General features: G+C 51.6%; 1 protein-coding gene across 7 annotated transcripts in view; it reads right to left on the bottom strand.

Annotated features, from left to right (window-relative positions):
- The window catches only part of MGRN1 (mahogunin ring finger 1), a 65,199-nt gene that overhangs the window by 39,258 nt on the left and 3,682 nt on the right, over positions 1–22,259 (bottom strand). For all 7 annotated transcript variants that reach the window (XM_007984448.3, XM_007984411.3, XM_007984430.3 and 4 more), the window contains exons 2-4: positions 2,970–3,088; positions 1,082–1,170; positions 319–465 (exon numbers count right to left, since the gene is read on the bottom strand). In XM_007984448.3, coding sequence (XP_007982639.2) covers positions 319–465; positions 1,082–1,170; positions 2,970–3,088 — 355 coding nt within the window. The remainder of the gene's footprint in view (positions 1–318; positions 466–1,081; positions 1,171–2,969; positions 3,089–22,259) is intronic.

The raw sequence follows: 22,259 nt of genomic DNA, 5'->3' as shown, positions 1-22,259 counted from the left end.
TGAGAAGTTCAGGTGGCAGTGGGGGCTTATGACTGGCATCTGAAGTGGGGCAGTCTTGTGGGACTGGGCCCTCCATGTGCTGCACAAACTCCAGGCAGCATCGGAACTGAAATGAGTCACAGGACCCCAGCTGGTTCCCGCAGAGAAGAGGGGAGTCCCTGGGGTGGGAGAAGCCCCTCACATTGAGGTAAAGTCCTGGGAGTATGCTAAGAGAGCAGGGTTTCGTTTTCTCCCTCTGGTTACTAAGGCAGAGAGAAGTCTCCCCAAGGAGTCCGGGGACCCCCAGCCCAGCTGCTGCCAGCTGCCTGCGGGACTCACACTGCCCTGCCGTTCAGGAACTCCTCCGACGCCTGGCAGTAGATGGTGATGGCCACACGGGCATCAGCGTCGAAAGTGAACTCCAGGCTGTAAAGCACCCGGGGCTTGTCGCCGTCCTCGATGGGGCTGTCAGTATCGTCTTTGTACCTAGCCCAGGCGGTGGAGAGAGGCAGCGGATCAGAGGCCACATCCGCGAAGGCTGCCTCCTGCCCTGCCAGGCTGAGGGCCGTGGAGGCGGCTTTGTGGACACAGCCCACTTCTCCAGCAGACATGGGGGCCGTTTCCTATTTGGACATGAAAGCCCAATGGTCCAGGGCTTGCCTCTCCTTCCTGCCCACAGAAGATGGGGTACATGCTTTTGGTTCAGAGACAGCCCCAGATGCCTCAAGTCTAGTTGGTTTAAGCAGTTTCTGAACCTACTGAAATCTGGTGCTGGGTCATTCCTGGCAGTGGGGGGGCCGTCCTGTGCATGGCGGGAAGTCAGCACCCCTGGCACCCACCTGAGATGCCAGGGCACCCCACCTGGCTGCCTCCAGACACTGCCCAGGGTCCCTGTGAGGCACAGCTGAGAAGCCCTGGCTAAATGGCTCTCTTTCCACATGCCCTTTCCCTCACTCAGCCCAGGGCAGCCTCTGATTCCACATGGGAGGGTGCAGAAACTGGGGCCCCTCCCACCTGCCCTGTTCCTCAAGCAAGCCAGAACTTCTGCCTCGGGCTGCGCCCCACAGAGCCACGGGGTCCCCAGGGGCAGGGCGAAGGTTACCTCACCAGCCGGAGGGAGTCTTTGCGGATGTTCACCAGGCTCCGCAGCGTCTTCACGGGCTCGTGAGGGGCAGGAGTGACGTAGGGAAACTAGGAGGAAAACCACAGGGCCGTAGGTGACTCCCTCAGGAGCGGCCAAGGACAGAAAACGGGCCAGGGTGCAGCGGCCACAGCCCCAACAAGTATCCCTGGGCTCTCGTCCCCGTGTTAGAGGCTGTGTGGGTACGCTGTCCTCATTTACAGGTAGAAGCTACAGGCCACACAGCCCACACGTGGAACAGCCAGGACCAAACCACCCTGAGCAAATCCGGCCAGGCAGCCTCAATGCCCGATTCCTGCACACTGGGGCCGCCCATCCCCAACCTGCTCTCCCAGGCTTCCCACATCCATCACTGCCCGGAGCAACCTCAGCCCCTTCCTTGGGCCCCACCCTTTCCATCCTCAAGCTTCCTTCAAGCACCCCCGCCCCAGGCTGAGCCCCCAGATCCCCCAACGTTTACTGGCTCCTCCGGTCTCCTGTCCCCCAAGGCCTGCACCCTGTCACCTCCTCCTCTGTTCCCAGGGCCCCTTGCCTTTCTGCTCCTCCTGGAGGGGCCTCCTTCCCACCTATCACAGCTTGGTTCATCCATGGCCTCTCCAGTGGAGTCTCCCTTTCTGCCCTTTCTCTCTTCTACCCATTTGTCCTGTGTTAATTGTCTATACTCCCACTAGGTAGCAGAGGCAGGGTCTGCCTTCACCCTAGGCCCTGGAAGAGTGCTAGGCACACAACAGGTGCCAAATGTGTGCTGAACAAACGGACAGCTCACAGTACTCGTGTACTATGACAGTATTCGAATGTACCCTCCTCTGGCAACGAGGGGAAGATATTAGCCAGCTGTCTGTATCTCTCCTTTGGACCATGTCTCTTGCCCACTGTTATAGGGAAAGTAAATTTTTTTTTTTTTTTGAGACAGCCTCCCTTTGTTGCCCACACTGGAGTGCAGTGGCACAATCTCAGCTCACTAAAACCTCTACCTCTCAGATTCAAGTGATTCTCCTGCCTCAGCCTCCCGAGTAGCTGGGATTACAGGCACGCACCACCACGCCCAGCTAATTTTTTTTTTTTTTTTTTTTTTTTTTTTTAGTAGAGACAGGGTTTCACCATTTTGACCAGGCTCGTCTCAAACTCCTGGCCTCAGGTGATCTGCCCGCCTCAGCCTCCCCAAGTGCTGGGAATACAGGCATGAGCCACAATGCCCGGGGTCTGTAAATACTATTTTTCCTTTTTTTTTTTTTTTTGAGACGGAGTCTTGCTCTGTCGCCCGGGCTGGAGTGCAGTGGCCGGATCTCAGCTCACTGCAAGCTCCGCCTCCCGGGTTTACGCCATTCTCCTGCCTCAGCCTCCCGAGTAGCTGGGACTACAGGCGCCCGCCACTTCGCCCGGCTAGTTTTTTGTGTTTTTAGTAGAGACGGGGTTTCACCGTGTTAGCCAGGATGGTCTCGATCTCCTGACCTCGTGATCCGCCCATCTCGGCCTCCCAAAGTGCTGGGATTACAGGCTTGAGCCACCGCGCCCGGCCGCTATTTTTCCTTTTAAAGAAAGTCATCCAAGAAAGCTAGAATCAAATCCACAACGTTCTGCAGCCATTGCAACCCAGATGCGCCCGTTCAGTATAGCCGCTCTGTTTCGCAGTGACCTGCCCCTGGCCATCTGGCCTCTAAGGGGCAGCACCAGGACACAACCCATTCCAGGGCACATGTCCACACCCAAGCTCAATTGGAACCCTGTCAGGAGCTTTGCCCCGTTTAGGGGTGATTTGGTGCCCGTCCGCCCTCATGGCTGGGATGCAGACCACTGGGGACGGGGCCTTCCACCCCCGCAGCCCAATGAGAGCCCTGTCCAGACCCACCTGGACTGGGCGGCTGCCCAGGAAATTCAGGTCCATGTTCTCTCCAAAGAGGTAACCTTCAGGGTGGGGGGTGTCAAATTTCTCTCCTCCCATGAAAAAGTGCGAAGCAAAGTAGTTTCCTGTTTAAAAAAGGAAACACGATTATAGATTGGTTTTTTGCTTCCGAGACAGAGTCTCGCTCTGTCACCCAGGCTGAAGTGCAATGGCACAATCTTGGCTCACTGCAACCTCCACTCCCTGGGTTCAAGCGATTCTCTGCCTCAGCCTCCCGAGTAGCTGGGATTACAGGCACGTGCCACCATGCCTGGCTAATTTTTGTATTCTTAGTAGAGACGGGGTTTCACCATATTGGCCAGGATGGTCTCCAACACCTGGCCTCAAGTGATCTGCCCACCTCAGCCTCCCAAAGTGCGGGGATTACAGGTATGAGCCACAGTGCCCAGCCTGGAAACACAGTTCTAGACTCTGAGGCTGAACACCGCCCGGTGGGAACATCTGATGGCCAAGAAACCCAGTCCTGAGAAAGACTTCACCTCAGGGGAGCTGGTACACACAGGCCAGCGGGCGTCCCCCACACCTTCTGCCTCGGCCACCTGGCCTCAGGCATCCAAGGTGGCCTCCTGACCTCCTCACACCGCCAGCCTCAACATCCTTCCCTGGATGGCTCCTCACTGCTCACAGCCCGTCAGCCAGCCCCCAGCTCCAACACCACTTTCTTCTGTGGTGGCCTGAGCTGTGTTCCCGATGAAGACAAGTTCGGGTCCTACCCCACATCCACCCCCTACTTGTGCATGTGACCTTATTTGGAATTAGGGTCTTTGCAGATGTAATGAAGTTAAGATGAGGTCATACTGGATTGAAGGGCTCTAAATCCAGTGACTGGTTCTTAACAGAAGGAAGAAGAGGGAGGTTTGGACGAAGACTTGTATGAAGGGAAGACCAAGGGAAGACAGAGACAGAGACTGGAGTGATGTGGTCACAAGCCCAGGGATGACAAGGAGTGCCTGGGGCCCCAGGAGTGGGGAGAGGTGAGGAAGAGTCCTCCCCCAGTGCCTTCGGGTAGCGTGGCTCTGCTGACACCTCAGTTTCTGACATGTGCCTCCATGACGGTGAGAGAATACATTTCTGCGTCTTAAGCCACGGTTAGAGGTCATTTGTCACAGCCACCCCGAGAAATCCTTACACATTCCCTGACCCCAGACTAAGTTACTCCACCCCCAAATCTAAGCCCTGTGTACTTTCCATGTCAGCATCAAGCCCGGTTTAGAAGCCTCTGTGGATCTGGACTAGTTCGTTCAGTCTGACTCCCGTGTGAGGGCGGTAGGCTGTAGGTGGCACCCATCAGCACCCTGGCACACTTAGGCACGAGATCTGGGCTTCTCCTATGAGGAGGGGATGAACAGCTGGGCAGCCTCAGAGACCTGCGTTCAGAGCCCTGCCGAGGAACACTGAGAGTATGGCCTCTCCCCTGGATTCTTGACCTGACACCCAGATCCAGCCCCGTTTCTCCCGGCACACAGTCCCTGAGAGGAGGGCCCAGGTGACCACAGGGGCCTGTAGATTTCAGGGATGCTCAGACTACACGGTCCTCAACCTCAAGTGTTGCAGGGGCTTCCGGGAATTCTCAGAATCCCCACTGGGAGCCCCAGAATCCCTATTCCTTCTCAGAATTCCCACCTGAGGCCAGGTGGGCCCTTCCCGGGGCCCTCAACGGGAATTCTGAGACCTTCAGGCCCTGCATGGCCTGTGTCCTTCCTGAGAACCACGGCTCCAGTTACAGTTAGCCCAGCCACGGCCAGCAAGAGTAGCCGGGCCCCAACCATGAGTCTAGGATGCTCCTCCCGAGGGAGGTGGCCTAGAGCCAGGTACCCAGCACAGCTGCTCCTGACTGCCAGGAACAGTGGGCAGGAGCCACAGCCCCACCTAACCCCCCATGCAGAACAGGGACCACTGAGTGGTGATGACGACCAGAAAACAAGAATAAAGTGGCGACTACTTCAGCAAGTGGGACGGCCTGATTTTGTGGACCATCACGCAGCTGCTGGAACCAAGCTGATCTAGACACACCGATGTGGATTGAGTCACAGAGTATTTGCAGGTTAAAGAAAAGTTAACACATTGTAAGATCATTTTCTGAGGGGTCACTGCACGAACTGAGATGCGCACAGCACAAATTGTGAATAGACAGAGAATGTTCTGGAAGGACACACCCACGAGGCTGCCAGGGAAATTGGTGCAGAGCAGATGAGCTGTGGAGCAAAGCCCATGTGGTGGTTTTAAATCAAAAGAAAGAATACCTGCAGTACAGGTGAGCCCAAGATGCCTTCCCCAATTACCTGGGCCCTGCACGTAGCCTCACCACATTGAAAGCCTCAGTGCATCTTAATACGCAAAGTCTTTCAAGGTGAATTTTCCACACGGCCTATGGGGGACACAAGGCACACCGTGCCTCAGGACCTGGCGGTCTCCAGACGCTGGCCTCAGGTTTGGTTGGCCTTTAGCTCACCCAACCTCAAGCCCAAGTCATGCAGCAGGGCTGAAGACGGGCCCGGCCCGGAGCCACCTGCCTGACCTCCAAGACACACACCATGGCCATGAAAACCACGGGAACCCCCCGCACCAGCCGCTGGCAGACAAGGGCCACAGGAGCATGGCAAGAGGGTGTGGGAAGCCCACTGACCCTGCTGACCAGCCCAGGACCCATCACTGGCGGCACCCTCAGCAGTGACCAGTCCCCACCCTTCCAGGCTCTCCCTAAGGCTGACGTGGTAAGGTGGGGTCCAGAAGGCCAGGCAGCCTTGGTCTGGAGGGAGACTCAGGAGTGGGCTTGTCCCTGCGAGGCCTTCCAGGCTGAGGCACTGGGAACTCCATGACCCCAGGCAGGAGACAGGTCCCTGGTCCAGAAGCCTTCTGCTACAATCTCCTCCCAGGGCACCCTCAAGGCACAACCACTTTGTGTCCAAGAAGCCCTCCGAGTTTCCTCTCTGTAGGCAGAAGACGAGCGAGGTGGCCAGCCTCCACGAGGGCCCCCAAAGCATCTCACCTCCAAGCTGACATGTCTCTGGGTAGACTGCACCCACACCGAACAGGGCTGACCAGGTGACCAGTGAGACTTCGTGAAAATGGTGTGTGGCTTCTAAGGCTCTGGGGGAAGCTGCCACCGTGCTGTGAGGATATCCAAGCAGCCCCATGGAGAGGTCCACGTGGGGAGGACCCGAGGCCTCCTGCTAACCCCAGCACCAGCATGCCAGGCCTGTGAGCCAGGGAGGCAGCCCCTCCATGCCCAGGCAAGCCCTCAGATGACCACAGCCCACCCACAGCTTTTTTTTTTTTTTTTTTTTTGAGACAGGGTCTTGCTCTGTCACCAAGGTTGGAGTGCAGTGGCACGATCACCGCAGCCTTGGACCTCCTGAGCTCAAACAATCCTCCTGCCTCAGCCTCCCAAGTAGCTGGGACCATGGTGTGCACAATGCCTGGCTCATTTTTATTTTTTGTAGACACGGGGTCTCACTATGTTACCTAGGCTGATCTCAAACTTCTGGGCACAAGCAATCCTCCCACCTTTGCCTCCCAAAGGGCTGGGCTTACAGGCGTGAGCCACCATGCCACAGCCTGAGCGAGGACTCATGAGTGATGGTGAGCCACAGCCCCCCAGCTGAGCCACTCCCAGTCGTGACCCACACCGTGAGGTAGTAAGTGCTGTGCTAAGCCACTAAATTCTTAAGGAGTCACTGAGAAACAGACTTCGAATCTTTCTGAGATGTGGTCTCAGTGACTGTCATTCTCTTCTCCTGGCTCCCAGTTCGACTTCACTTCTACAGTCACAGTCCTGGTTAGAGCCTCTGGCACCATCTGCCCTGTGACTGTGCCCATTTGCCAGTCTCCCCACATCTCCTGGGTCTCCAGGTCTGTTTCTGGACCCACTGCCCTCAAAATCCCGCTGGCGTCCCAGCCACACTGGGGCAGGTCGCAGTTTCCCTGCAGCCTCCGAGGCCTCAGACAAGGCCACTCTGCCAAGCCCGGCTCGCTCACACCTCGGGGCCCTGGAGTCCTCAGCTCATCCAGCTCTTCTCTGGAGCTCCAGCTCCACCTCAAGCTGCCCTCTCCACAAGGCCTCTTCTGACACCCCTTTTACAACTTGCCAAGCCCCCAACACCCCCGCTTGCTGACCAACCTTCCCACGCCCCTTTCCGGCCTTATTCTTCTCCACAGCACTTTTCAGCCTGGTGTTCTAGATGGGAGGCTCTAACATCTGACGGTATACAGTTTTAAGCTTCAATAACTTCAGAGAAAGTAATTAAGCTGGGCCGGTGGTTCATGCCTGGGAGCTTTGGAAGATCAAGGCAGGAGGATCACTTGAGCCCCGGAGGTCAAGACCAGCCTGGGCAACATACGGAGACCCTGTCTCTACAAAAAAATTCTTAAAAATTAGCTGGGCATGGGGCCGGGCATGGTGGCTCATGCCTGTAATCCCAACACTTTGGGAGGCTGAGGCGGGAGGATCACGAGGTCAAGAGATCGAGACCATCATGGCTAACATGGTGAAACCCCGTCTCTACTAAAACTACAAAAAAATTAGCTAGGCGTGGTGGCGGGCGCCTGTAGTCCCAGCTACTCCAGAGGCTGAGGCAGGAAAATGGCATGAACCCAGGAGGCGAAGCTTGCAGTGAGCCAAGATCCCGCCACTGCACTCCAGCCCGGATGACAGAGCAAGATTGCATCTCAAAAAAAAAAAAAAAAAAAAATTAGCTGGGCATGGCGGCGCATGTCTGTAGTCCTAGCTACTCAGGATACTCACTGAGACAGGAAGATCACTTGAGCCCAAGAGTTCGGGGCTGCAGTAAGCTATGATCACACCACACTGCACTCAAGCCTGGGCAACAAAGCAAGACCCTGTCTCTCTCCCCCTCACCCCCACCAACTCTCTCTATATATATATCTATATATGCACACACACACACATATATGTAAATAACTTCAGAGAAACAAACGCTACAAACTAAAACACCTGCATAGGTAATGATTATTAATTTTTTCCTTTATCTTTTTAAAATTAAGTTTTTGGCCGGGCACGGTGGCTCATGCCTGTAATCCCAGCACTTTGGGAGGCCGAGGAGGGCGGATCACGAGGTCAAGAGATCGAGACCATGGTGAAACCTCGTCTCTACTAAAAACACAAAAAATTAGCCGGGCGTGGTGGCAGGCACCTGTAGTCCCAGCTACTCGGGAGGCTGAGGCACGAGAATGGCGTGAACCCGGGAGGCGGAGCTTGCAGTGAGCCCAGATCACGCCAGTGCACTCCAGCCTGGGCAACAGAGCGAGACTCCGTCTCAAAAAAATAAAATAAAAATAAATAAATAAAATTAAGTTTTCTACAATTAACACGTATCATTTCTAAAATAAGAAAAATTATTTTTAAAAGATTAGAGACAAGGAAGAAGGGTGTTGTTAAAGCAATAGTTGTAATATCACAAAACTGGAACCCTGTTCTAGAATGAGATCAAGGTAATGGTTGCTTGACTGAATATACCAAAAATCACTGACTTGTACACTTTGAAAAGGTGACCCTGATGGTAAGTGAATTTCACTTCAATAAAACTTAATTAGCAACTGGAAGGACTTCAGTTGTGAGGTGATGAATTTTTTTTTTTTTTTTTTCAGACGGAGTCTCACTCTGTCGCCCAGGCTGCAGTGCAGTGGCCGGATCTCTGCTCACTGCAAGCTCCGCCTCCCGGGTTCACACCATTCTCCTGCCTCAGCCTCCCGAGTAGCTGGGACTACAGGCACCCGCCACCTTGCCCGGTTAGTTTTTTTGTATTTTTTAGTAGAGACGGGGTTTCACTGTGTTAGCCAGGATGGTCTCGATCTCCTGACCTCATGATCCACTCGTCTCGGCCTCCCAAAGTGCTGGGATTACAGGCTTGAGCCACCGCGCCCGGCCTGAACAATTAATTTTTTATACTAGCTTTTTATGTCAATTTTTGGCAAGCAACTTGGAATTAGATACTATTGTTACGGCCGGGCGCGGTGGCTCACGCCTGTAATCCCAGCACTTTGGGAGGCCGAGACGGGCGGATCACGAGGTCAGGAGATCAAGACCATCCTGGCTAACCCGGTGAAACCCCGTCTCTACTAAAAAATACAAAAATCTAGCCGGGCGAGGTGGCAGGCGCCTGTAGTCCCAGCTACTCGGGAGGCTGAGGCAGGAGAATGGCGTGAACCCGGGAGGCGGAGCTTGCAGTGAGCTGAGATCCGGCCACTGCACTCCAGCCTGGGCGACAGAGCGAAACTCCGCCTCAAAAAAAAAAAAAAAAAAAAAAAAAAAAAAAAAAAAAAGATACTATTGTTACATAAAAATCTTGCTAATTCCTATCTAATCGATGTTATCAAGGTTTCTCAACTTAAAAAACAGAACTAGCCCAGGTGTGGTGGCTCACACCTGTAATCCGAGCACTTTGGGAGGCCAAGGTGGGTGGATCACCCGAGGTCGGGAGTTCGAGACCAGCCTGACCATCATGGAGAAATCCCATCTCTATTAAAAATACAAAATTACCCAGGCGTGGTGGTGTATGCCTGTAATACCAGCTACTTGGGAGGCTGAGTCAGGAGGATCGCTTGAACCCGGGAGGCAAATGTTGCGGTGAGCTGAGATTGCGCCATTGCACTCTATCCTGGGCAACAAGAGTGATACTCCATCTCAAAAAGGAAAAAAAAAGAAAAAAGAAAAAGGCTGGGCACGGTGGCTCAGCCTGTAACCCCAGCACTTTGGAAGGTCAAGGTGGGTGGATCACGAGGTCAGGAGATCGAGACCATCTGGCCAACATGGTGAAACCCCGTCTCTACTAAAATACAAAAAATTTGCTGGGTATTGTGATGCATGCTGTAGTCAGAAGGCTGAGGCAATGGAATCGCTTGAACCCAGGAGGCAGAGGCTGCAGTGAGCCGAGATCACACCACTACACTCCAGCCTGGCGACAGAGCAAGAGTCTGTCTCAAAAAAAAAAGAAAGAACGAACTAGAATTGAGGGTCTGAGCATGGTGGCTCACACCTGTAATCCCAGCACTTTGGGAGGCTGAGGCGGGTGGACCACTTGAGGTCAGGAGTTCTAGACCAGCCTGGCCAACACGGTAAAGCCCCATCTCTACTAAAAATACAAAAAAAAAAAAAAAAAAAAAAAAAAAAAAAAGCTGGGAGTGGTGGTACATGCCTCTAATGCAAACTACTCAGGAGGCTGAGACAGGAGAATTGCTTGAACCTGGGAGGCGGAGGTTGCAGGAAGCTGAGATTGTACCACCTCACTCCACTCCAGCCTGGGCAACAGAGCAAGACTCCATCTCAAAAAAAAAAAAAAGAAAAAACAAATAAAGAAGTAGAATTGAGGCTGAAATCTGTATCATTTTAGCAACAGCTTATATCCAACGCTGAATGCATGAATTAACCAGAGAAAAAGGAACCCACCTACTCAAGAAACATGTTTCCAATGTTTTTTAGTATTTCTACTAGTTACTGATAAAAATTGTAATATTTGTTTGATCAGTTGGGTATTAGTAATGGCCATTCAAACCATAAAAAATTCCTCACAGCTTATGATGATGCACAATTTTTCAAAATTCTAATTTCAATTGATGTGCATATTTTGGTTGCAGACACACAGCATGATCAATACAAGATCTTTGCCAGGCGCAGTGGCTCACACCTGTAATCCCAGCACTTTGGGAGGCCGAGGCGGATGGATCACCTCAGGTCAGGAGATTGAGACCATCCTGGCTAACACGGTGAAACCCCCGTCTCTACTAAAAATACAAAAAATTAGCCGGGCATGGTGGCAGGCGCCTGTAGTCCCAGCTACTCGGGAGGCTGAGGCATGAGAATGGTGTGAACCTGGGAGGCAGAGCTGGCAGTGAGCTGAGATCATGCCACTACACTCCAGCCTATGCAAAAGAGTGAGACTCTATCTCAAAAAAAAAAAAAAAAAAAAAAAAAGGATTTTCAAGCAGTAAAAATTCAAGCAGGCTGGGTACAGTGGCTCACGCCTGTAATCCCAGCACTTTGGTAGGCTGAGGCGGGTGGATCACAAGGTCAGGAGATCGAGACCATCTTGGCTAACACAGTAAAACCTGTCTCTACTAAAAATACAAAAAATTAGCCAGGCATGATGGCATGCACCTGTGGTCCCAGGTACTTGGGAGGGGCTGAGGCAGAATTGCTTGAACCTGGGAAGTGGAGGTTGCAGTGACGGAGACTCTGTATCAAAAAAAAAAAAAAAAAAAAAAATTCAAGCAAGGCTGGGCACACGAGCTCACGCCTATAATCCTACCACTTTGGGAGGCCAAGGTGGGAGGTTCAGTTGAGCCCAGGGGTTCGAGACCAGCCTGGGCAACATGGTAAAACCCCATCTCTACGAAAAATACAAAATTAGGCCAGGTGCAGTGGCTCATGCCTGTAATCCCAGCACTCTGGGATGCCAAGGTGGGCAGATCACTTGTGGTCAGGAGTTCAAGATCAGCCTGGCCAACATGGTGAAATCCCATCTCTACTAAAAATACAAAAATTAGTCGGGCATGGTGGTGTGCGCCTGTAGTCCCAGCTACTTAGGTGGCTGGGGCACGAGAATCGCTTGAACTTGGGAGGCAGAGGCTGCAGTGAGCTGAGATTGTGCCACTGCACTCTAGCCTGGGTGACAGAGTGGGACTCTGTCTCAAAACAAAACAAAACAAATTAGTTGGCATGGTGATGCGTATTTGCAGTCCAAGCTACTCGGGAGGCTGAGGAGGAAAGATCACTTGAGCCTGGGAGGTCAACGCTTCAGTGAACCCTGATCAAGCCACTGCACTACAGCCTAGGCAACAGAGCCAGACCCTGTATTAAAAAAAAACAAAAAAAATCAAGCATTAAAAATTAGAAGCCACCAGGCGCAATACTCACACCTGTAATCCCAGCACTTTGAGAGGCCAGGGCGCGCAAATCACTTGAGGTCAGAGGTCAGGAGTTCACGACCAGCCTAGCCAACATGGAAAGCTCTGTCTCTACTAAAAATACAAAAATTAGGGCCAGGCATGGCGGCTCACGCCTGTAATCCTAACACTTTGGGAGGCCAGGGCGGGTGGATCACAAGGTCAGGAGTTTAAGACCAGTCTGGCAACAAGGTGAAACCCCTATTTCTACTAAAAATACCAAAAAAAAAAAAAAAAAATTAGCTGGTGCACACCTGTAATCCCAGCTACTCAGAAGGCTGAGGCAGAAGAATCACTTGAACTCAGGAGACAAAGGTTGTGGTGAGCAGAGATCACACCACTGCACTCCATCCTGGGCGACAGAAGACAACTGTCTCAGAAATAAATAAATAAATAAAAATACAAAAATCAGCTCATGCCTGTAATCCCCACTACTCAGGAGGCTGAGACAGAAGAATCACTTGAACCCGGGAGGCAGAGGTTGCAGTGAGCTGAGATCACGCCACTGCACTCCAGCCTGGGCGACAGAGCAAGACAGTCTTAAAAAAAAAAAAATTGGAACCCAGTCACATGCTCACAGTTAGGGAAACGCTTGACAGTGCAAGGTTACAGGATGGACCCACCCCTCCAGCAGTTAGACCTAAAGGCCACACCAAGCTCCCCGCTCTGCAGACCAGCAATTCCACCTTCCCTGCCTGGGGTATTCCCTCCTTGGGAAGCCGCGGTGAGGCCAGCCTGGACCACCCTGCAGGCCAACTGCCAGCTCGTAGTCAATGCTCCTGCCACCATTCTCCTCATAATGTCACCACTGCCCCATTATCTCGTGTACCCGTTGATTCCCTCTGTCCTCCCCTGCCCAAAAGCAGGCATCATCTACAACTGTCCACAGCCCCGCATCCTCACGACCTCCACCCTCCACGCCATAAGAGCTGGATGAACACTCACGTAATGAATGAAAGCAGATGCTGTTGTTACTTGTGTTTGACAGGGAAACTGAGGCCCAGTGAGGCTGAGTGACCTGCTCAGGCCACACAACCAGTGAGAGATGTCCTCACTGGGACCCCCGGGCCGACTCCAGAGCCTGCATTCTCAGTCATAGGAAGTAAGCTAGGATGTGAACGAAGACACCCAGCATGCCAGCCTCCTAAGAAACACAGCGGCCCAGGGACCCGGGACACCAGGGGTGGACTTCACTGCGCTGCCTCAGCCATCGTTCCTACCCGAGGAACCGGCAGTGGGAAGGCAACGAGGTGTCTGCGGGGGCCCCGAACAGCTCACTGCTTCCACCTGCTGAAAATTCTTCTCACGTTCTAACAGGACAGGTGTTCCTGGTTACCAGTCTCACAGAATCAGCTGCTGCATTGCCAATAAACCCCAGGTGAGTCAGACCTGCATAAGATCAGGTCCCAGGATGCCCCCACCAGGTGGGAGGCAAGAGGGGGTGGCGGCCCCACAGTCTTCCACTGCTCTGGGGGTCACACCCAGCTGTATCACCCATGCATATTGATCCCCTGAGCCTCCCATGCTTCCCTGCCTACTACCAGTCCCCTGCCCCAGCTGGGGAAGTTAACACGGGCTGGGATCTTGATTTATTTTTTTTGAGATGGAGTCTCCTTGATTTACTTGAGATAGAGTCTCACTCTGTTACCCAGGCTGGAGTGCAGTGGAATGATCACGGCTCACTGCAACCTCTGCCTCCCAGGTTCAAGTGATTCTCCTGCCTCAGCCTTCCAAGTAGCTGGGATTACAGGCACGCACCACCACGCCCAGCAATTTTCTGTATTTTTAGTACAGCTGGGGTTTTACCATGTTGGCCAGGCTGGTCTCAAACTCCTGACCTCATGATCCACCCGCCTTGGCCTCCCAAAGTGCTGGGATTACAGGCATGAGTCATCACACCTGACCTTGATTTCTTTATCTGCAAACTTGAGATGAGAGGGCCACCCTAAACTCAGGATGTCTTGAAGATTAAAAAAAGTCAATTTACGCAAAGGAGCCTCCGGCAGGTGTGACCACACTGGCTAGGTGTCCCTTTCAGACCTCCCATAGGTAAACATAAGGGCTCGGCTCCCAGTGCAGAACACAAAGCTGGGAACAACTGTGACTACGCAAAGACGCTGGGACACTGAAGAGGCACAAGCTGTAGCCACCTTTTTTGTTGGGGGTGTGTCCTCCCCAGCCAACACATCCCTTTTCTGGAAACAGCCTCCACCACCCTCAGGGTGGCCCCCACCCCCTAGACAGGGCTGGATGGCCCTAAGGTGGACACCGAGACGCTGGGCCATCCAAATCTCCCTGCTGTGGAACGGGACGAGGGACGATGGCAGCACTTGGCCCTTGACCAGGCTGGTGGGCGGCGAGGGCCGGAGCAGCTGGGGCGCTCTGCAGGACAGCAGGATGGCGCTGAGGCCGGAGCCGAACAGGGGCTCTGGGTTCCCGCAGCTTCCACTTTTCCATTTCCCCGGAGGTTACTGGGACTTCCCTCAGAGCCTTCAATACACTCCATTTCTTGCCTAGGCTAGCTTCCATAAACGGCACTGAGACGGCCAATGTCCAAAGAATTAAAACCATAATAAAAAGCACTTAGGAAAGAGCTCCTATAAACCAGTAAGAAAAAAAAGATAACTCAATTTTTTAAATTCTTTATTTTTTGAGACAGAGTCTCCCTCTGTCGCTCAGGCTGGAGTGCAATGGCGCAATCTCGGCTCACTGCAACCTCCATCTCTCGGGTTCAAGGGATTCTCCTGTCTCAGCCACCCCAGGAGCTAGGATTACACGTGCCCAACACCACACGCAGCTAATGTTTGTATTTTCAGTACAGACAGGGTCTCACCGTGTTGGCCGGGCTGGTCTCTAAGTGATCCGCCCGCCTCAGCCTCCCAAAGTGCTGGAATTACAGGTGTGAGCCACTGAGCCTGGCCCACTCAATTGTTTTAATGTGTAGAAGACTTCACCAGGCACTTCAACAGCAGGATGAGAAACAGATGGCCAATTCTCACACAGAAAGGCGCGCAACCTCACTGGTCTTCAGGGAAAAGTACAATGAGAAATCCAAGGTGAAATTGAAAAAAATTTACAATAGCACACACCCCTCAACCTATCTAGTGCCAGTATGAATGCAGAGCGACCAACACCCTTGTTCTCGCCTGCAGGAATGCAAATTCGTTAACTCACTCAGAAAAGTTTAAAATCTACGAAGGCTCAATGCACCCAAGAGCCCCAACAAGTCCACCTCCAGGCATAAAAATGCACCCAAACAGATGAGACTCAAGGACTGACCACCGCCAGACACGAGGATGTCCCCAGCTCCCTCGGAGCCCGTCCACAGGCAGCACCTGGCCGCTGGAGGGTCCCACGGCAGACGCCAGATTACTCACAGCTCACAGACCCCGCCAGACCACTGTATCCCACCTCATCCTGAGGTGGAGCAAGAAGAGCGACTCCTTCCAGTGCTTTCAAGCTCAAACCCAAGCAGAACTCTCCCAGGGAGGAAGTCAGGGGGGTGGTTCCCAGGGAAGAAGGGAGAGGCCGATTGTTCAGAAGGGGACAGCAGGGGGTCTCTGGGGGCTGGTACTGCTCTATTTTTCTCAACGTGTTCACTTTGTGATCATTTATCAAACTGCATGTTAATGAGCTGCACGTTTCCTAAATGTATGGTAGCCTCAGCCAGGCCGAGTGGCTCCTGCCTGTAATCCCAGCACTTTCGGAGGCTGAGGCAGGTGGATCACCTGAGGTCACGAGTTCAAGACCAGGGTCCAGGGAGACCAAGGCAGGCAGATCACGAGGTCAGGAAATCGAGACCATCCTGTCTAACACAGTGAAACCCTGTCTCTACCAAAAATACAAAAAAAATTAGCCGAGTTTGGTGGCGGGCGCCTGTAGTCCCAGCTACTCAGGAGGCTGAGGCAGAAGAATGGTGTGAACCCAGGAAGCGGAGCTTGCAGTGAGCCAACATCGCGCCACTGCACTCCAGCCCAGGGGACAGAGTGAGATTCTGTCTCAAAAAAAAGAGAAGCGCTCAAGACCAGTCTGACCAACGTGGTGAAACCATCTCTACTAAAAAAAAAATATTATATACAAAAGTTAGCTGGGGCCGGGTGCAGTGGCTCACATCTGTAATCCCAGCACTTTGGGAGGCTGAGGTGGGTGGATCACGAGGTCAGGAGTTTGAGACCAGCCTGGCCAACATGGTGAAACCACGTCTCTCCTAAATAGACCAAAAAAAAAAAAAAAAAAAATTAGCTGGGCGTGGTGGTGGGCGCCTGTAATCCCAGCTACTCAGGAGCATTGCTTAAACCTGGGAGGCAGAGGATGCAGTGAGCCAATATTGCGGCACCACACATCAGCCTGGACGACAATGCGAGACTCCGTCTCAAAACAAAATAAAGTTAACTGGATGTGGTGGCCCACACCTGTAATCGCAGCTCCTCCAGAGGCTGAAGGAGAATTGCTCAAACCCAGGAGGTGGACGTTGCAGTGAGCTAAGATGGTGCCACTGCACTCCAGCCTAGGCGACAGAGCGAGACTGTCTCAGGGAAAAAAAAAAAAGAATATGTTAGCCTCAATTTATTATTTTTTATTTACTTGATTTATTAATTTATTTAGAGACAGGGTCTCACTCTGTCTCTGTCACCCAGGGTGGAGTGCAGTGGAGCAATCTTGGCTCACTGTGAACTCCACCTCCTGGTTTCAAGAGATTCTCCCACCTCAGCCACCTGAGCAGCTGGGATTACAGGCGTGCACCACCGCACCTGGCTAATTTAATTTTTTTTTTGTATTTTTAGTAGAGACAGGGTTTCACCATGTTAACCAGGCTGGTCTCAAACTCCTGACCTCAAGTGATCCGCCTGCCTCGGCCTCCCATAGTGCTGGGATTACAGGCGTGAGCCACTGTAGCCAGCCCCCAGCGCCTAATTTTTAATGTCTATGTACAGTATGTGTACACACACACCTTTTTTCCCCAAAGCACTGAAGCAATCTTTTCTTTCTTTTGATTCCCCAGAAGGCTCCCTGGGAGTCTGGGCTCTCAGAGACATCACAGAGAGCATCTGTTCCGCAGGGCAAGAGCCCTGTTAGAAGAAAGCTTCAGTTATGTGAGCAGTGGCGCCACTGCTGAGCCCTGGGGAGCCAATGCAACCTTCTGCCCACCTGAGGGATGCCAGGCCCTGCTGAGGTCACACATCCAAGACCATGAGCGAGGACCCAAGTCCCCAGCGAGCTGGATGAAAGGACTCAGAAAATGGTGTTTCTTCTAACGGTCTCAGGTCTTGGTTTCAGTCACTCCTCAAACCCCTCGCTTCTTCCCCCAGTTCTATGGAAAGGCAAATGACCAAATGCTTGCTCAGGATCCAGTGACCTCCCAACACTGCTCCAGGTCAGCTTTTCCGCAAACAAGCAGAGGGACACAGGCCCCTCCTCTTCCATCCCCCTCCTAGGACGCAGGAAGGGGCTGAGCTTTGGGCAATTCTACAGCTGTTCGGCGAGCACAAGTCAGGCACTGCAGGGATGGTCCACACGACACCACGCCGTCCTCCACGGGACGAGATGACCCCAAAGCGCAAAGCTAGAGAGCCTCATGGGACACAGTGGAAGGGCACAGGGAAAGTCAGGCAATGTGGGACCCAGGCGGCACTGGGTCTGGGAGGTGGGCAGGCAGGAGTGGTCACCGCTCCAGGGTCATCCAGGAAATACAGAACATTTTCCGGAAAACTTCCGGGCATCATGAAAAACAAAAGCCGGGCTGGATGGTGGCCAGGGCCTGTCCCTCCTCGCTGGCTCACATGGACTGGCAGCGGGACCTGAAAGGGGCCCAGGGAATCAGAGGTGACCCCCAGGGCTCAGCCAGGGAAACCTGGGGCCCCAGTGAGCAAGACTGGCCAAGGCCACTGAGGAAGTCACTGGCAGAGCTGGGGCTACCCTCAGCCCAGTACTCTGAAGTTGGTGCTCCTCCCACCACACGCCTCTCTACAGGGTTGCCCCCAATGGCAACTGCAATTTTCACAGCCTGTTAGGATTGCTTTCACCTTCGAATGCACCCTCCTATGAAACTCAAGCCCTTTTTAAAAAAATGTTTATTGATATATATATATATATATATTTTTTTTTTTTTTTTTTTGAGACGGAGTCTCGCTGTGTTGCCCAGGCTGGAGTGCAGTGGCGCAATCTCGGCTCACTGCAAGCTCCGCCTCCCGGGTTCACGCCATTCTCCTGCCTCAGCCTCCCGAGTAGCTGGGACTACAGGCGCCTGCCACTGCGCCCGGCTAATTTTTTCTATTTTTTTAGTAGAGACGGGGTTTCACCATGGTCTCGATCTCCTGACCTTGTGATCCGCCCGCCTCGGCCTCCCAAAGTGCTGGGATTACAGGCGTGAGCCACCGCGCCCGGCTATATATTTTTTGAGACAGAATTTTGCTCTAGTTCCCCAGGCTGGAGACCTTGGCTCACTGCAACCTCTGCCTCCCAGGTTCAAGTGATTCTCCTGCCTCAGCCTCCCGAGTAGCAGGGATTACAGGCATGCACCACCACGCCCGGCTAATTTTGTATTTTTAGTAGAGATGGCGTTTCTCCATGTTGGTCAGGCTGGTCTTGAACTTCTGACCTCAGGTGATCTACCTGCCTCGGCCTCCCAAAGTGCTGGGATTACAGGTGTGAGCCACCGCGCCTGGCCAATTTTTATTCATTTTTAAATAAATAGAGCCTGGGCACTGTTGCCCAGGCTGGAAAGCAGTGGCGCGATCTCGGCTCACTGCAACCTTTGCTTCCTGGTTTACAGCAATTCTCCTGCCTCAGCCTCCAGAGTAGCTGGGATTACGGGCACCCACCACCACGTCCAGCTAATTTTTTGTATTTTTAGTAGAGGTGGGGTTTTACCATGCTGGCCAGGCTGCTCTCAAACTCCTGACCTCAAATGGTCCACCCGCCTCAGCCTCCCAAAGTACTAGGGTTATAGGCGTGAGCCACCACACCCGGCCAAATTTTATTAATTTATTCTTTAGAGACAGAGTCTCACTCTGTTGCCCACGCTGCAGTGCAGTGGGGCAATCATAGCTCATTGCAGCCTTGACCTCCTGAGCTGAAGCAATCCTCCCACCTCAGCCCACCAAGTAGCTGGTGGGACTAAAGGTGCACACCACCACACCTAGATAATTTTTGTATTTTTTGTAGAGACAAGGTTTTGCTGTGTTGCCCACGATGGTCTCAAACTTCTGAGCTCAAGTAATCTGCCCATCCTGGCCTCCCAAAGTGCTGGGATTACAGATGTGAGCCACCTCGCCTGGCTGTGACTGTTTCGTGGGCACTGGGTTTCTTTTTGGTGTGATGAAGATGTTCTGGAATTAGACAGTGGTAATGGCTGTACAACACAAGTATATTAAAAACCACTGGACTGGATGTTTTCAGCGTGACTTGTATGCTGTGAATTAGATCTCAACAAAACTCTTATTAAGAATAGCCGGGCACACTGGCTCATGCCTGTAAGCCCAGCACTTTGGGAGGCCGAGGAAGGCAGATCACAAGGTCAAGAGATCAAGACCATCTCAGTCGACATGGTAAAACGCCATCTCTACTAAAAATACAAAAAGTAGCTGGGCATAGTGGTATGCATATATAGTCCCAGCTACTCAGGAGGCTGAGGCAGGAGAGAATCGCTTGAACCTGGGAGGCAGAGGTTGGAGTGAGCCAAGATTGTGCCATCGCCCTCCAGCCTGGGTGACAAGAGCAAGACTCCATCTCAAAATTAAAAAAAAAGAAATATAAAGAAGGAAATTTTTTATCACTACTAGATTGGGAAGGCAATATATCACTAATAGATTGGCAAGTATCACTTACCTTAAATAGGTAAAGTTATCCGGAAAAAAAAAACAACTGAGATGCTAAAGATCAAAATTAATGTAGAGATATATCATGTTCATGAATTCCAAGAGGCACCATTGTGAAGACGGCAATTCTCATCACATAGATCTATATATTCAACGTAATACTTACCAGAATTGCAGGCTGTTTTTGTAGAAATTGACAGGCTATTTATAAAATATATATGGAAATGCAAAGAACTTAGCATAACCAAAACAATTTTGAAAGAGAACAAAGTTGGAGAACTTATGCTAACTGATTTCACAACTTACTATCCAACTACAGTAAACAAGCCAGTGTGTTGCTGGTCTAAGAACAGACCAGGAGTTCTCAGTCTAAGCACTATAGATATTCTGGGCCCATTTATTCTTTATTGTGGGGGGCTCTCCTGTGGCCTCTACCCTATAGATGCCCCCAGCTGTGACAATCACAAATGTCTCCAGACACGGCCAAATGTCCCTCGAGGGGGCAAAATTGCCCCAGTTGAGAACTTCTGGGACAGACACATAAATCAGTAGAACAGAATGGGGGACTCCCAAAATAAACCCTCACATTTATGGTTAACTGGTGGGGTTTCTGTTGCTGTTGTTTTGATTTTTAAGAGACATGGTCTTAATGTGTTATCCAGCCACAACACCTGGCTTAGCTTAACTAATTTTTGATGAAAATGCAAAGGCAATTTGATGGGAAGATGATAGTCTCTACAACAAATGATGCTAAAATAACTGAATTCCATCCACAAAAAAAGGGGGGCTTAGATCTTTATCTCAAACCATAAGTGAAACAAATTAATTTGGTCAGGTACAGCAGCTCACACCTGTAATCTCAGCACTTTGGAAGGCCAAGGTGGACAGATTGCTTGAGTCCAGGAGTTTGAGGCCAGCCTGCACGACATGGTGAAACCCTGTCTCTACAAAAAATATACAAAAACTTTGCTGGGCATAGAGGCACACACGTGTAGCTGGGAAAACCCAGCTACTTGGGAGGCTGAGGTGGGAGAATCACCTGAGCCAGGAAGTCAAGGCTAGAGTGAGCTGACATCATGCCACTACACTGTAGCCTGAACAACAAAGTGAGACCCTATCTCAAAATTTAAAAAAAAAAAAAAAAAAGAATTAACTCAAAATGGATCAAAGACCTAAATGTAAGAGTTAAAACTATAAAACTTCCAGAAAAGGCCAGGCACGGTGGCTCATGCCTGTAATCCCAGCAATTTGGGAGGCCAAGGCAGGCAGATCACGAGGTCAGGAGTTTGAGACCAGCCTGGCCAATACGGAGAAACCCCGTCTCTACTAAAAAATCCAAAAATTAGCCAGGCATGGTGGCTCGCACCTGTAATCCCAGCTACTGAGGAGGCTGAGGTAGAAGAATCGCTGGAACTCGGGCAGAGGCTGCAGTGAGCTGAGATCGCACCACTACACTCCAACCTGCGTGACACAGCGAGACTCTGTCTCAAAACAACAACAACAACAAAAACAAAATGCTAGAAAGAAATAGGAGAAAATCTCTGTGACCTTGACCCAGGCAAAGATTTTTCTTTTTTCTTTTTTTTTTGTTTTTGAGATGGAGTCTCACTCTGTTACCCAGGCTGGAGTGCAGTGGTGCAATCTCAGCTCACCGCAACCTCTGCCTCCAGGTTCCAGCGATTCTCCTGCCTCGGCCTCCCAAGTAGCTGGGACTACAGGCACATGCTGCCACACCTGACTAATTTTTTGTACTTTAGGAGACACGGGGTTTCACCATGTTGCCCAGGATGATCTCGAACTCCTAAGCTCTGGCAATCCACCCACCTCAGTCTCCCAAAGTGCTAGGATTACAGGCGTGAGCCACTGCACCCGGACTTTTTTTTTTTTTTTTTTTTTTTTTTGAGATGGTGTCTCACTCTGTTTGCCCAGGCTGGAGTGTAGTGGTGCGATCTTGGCTCACTGCAACTCAACTCCACCTCCCAGGTTCAAGCAATTCTCCTGCCTCAGCCTCCTGAGTAGCTGGGATTATAGACGTGTGCCATCACGTCCAGCTAATTTCTGTATTTTTAGTAGAGATGAGGTTTCACCTTATTGGCCAGGCTGGTCTCGATCGCTTCACCTCGTGATCCGCCCACCTTGGCCTCCCAAAGGGCTGGGATTACAGGCATGAGCCACCGCGCATGGCCCCAAGATTTCTTAAACATAACTCCAAAAGCAGTATCCACTTAAAAAGCAATAAATGAGACTTTGTCAAAATTCAAAACTTTTGCTCTTCAAAAGAAACACCATTAAGAAAATTAAAAGACAAGCCAGACTGGGAGAATATATTTGCAAATCACATGGCTGATACAGGAATCTTATCCAGAACACATAAAGAACTCTTTGTCACAACTCCATACGATAAACAATCCAGTTTTTAAAAATTGGACAAAAAACTCAAATAGACACTTTTCACACACACACAAATATACGAACAGAAAGCAAGCTGGGCGCAGTGGCTCATCCCTGTAATCCCAGG

Source organism: Chlorocebus sabaeus, chromosome 5, assembly GCF_047675955.1.
Source record: "Chlorocebus sabaeus isolate Y175 chromosome 5, mChlSab1.0.hap1, whole genome shotgun sequence".
Lineage (NCBI taxonomy): Eukaryota > Metazoa > Chordata > Mammalia > Primates > Cercopithecidae > Chlorocebus > Chlorocebus sabaeus.
Note: the sequence above shows the minus strand (reverse complement) of the source record. Positions and strands in the feature narration are given on the sequence as shown.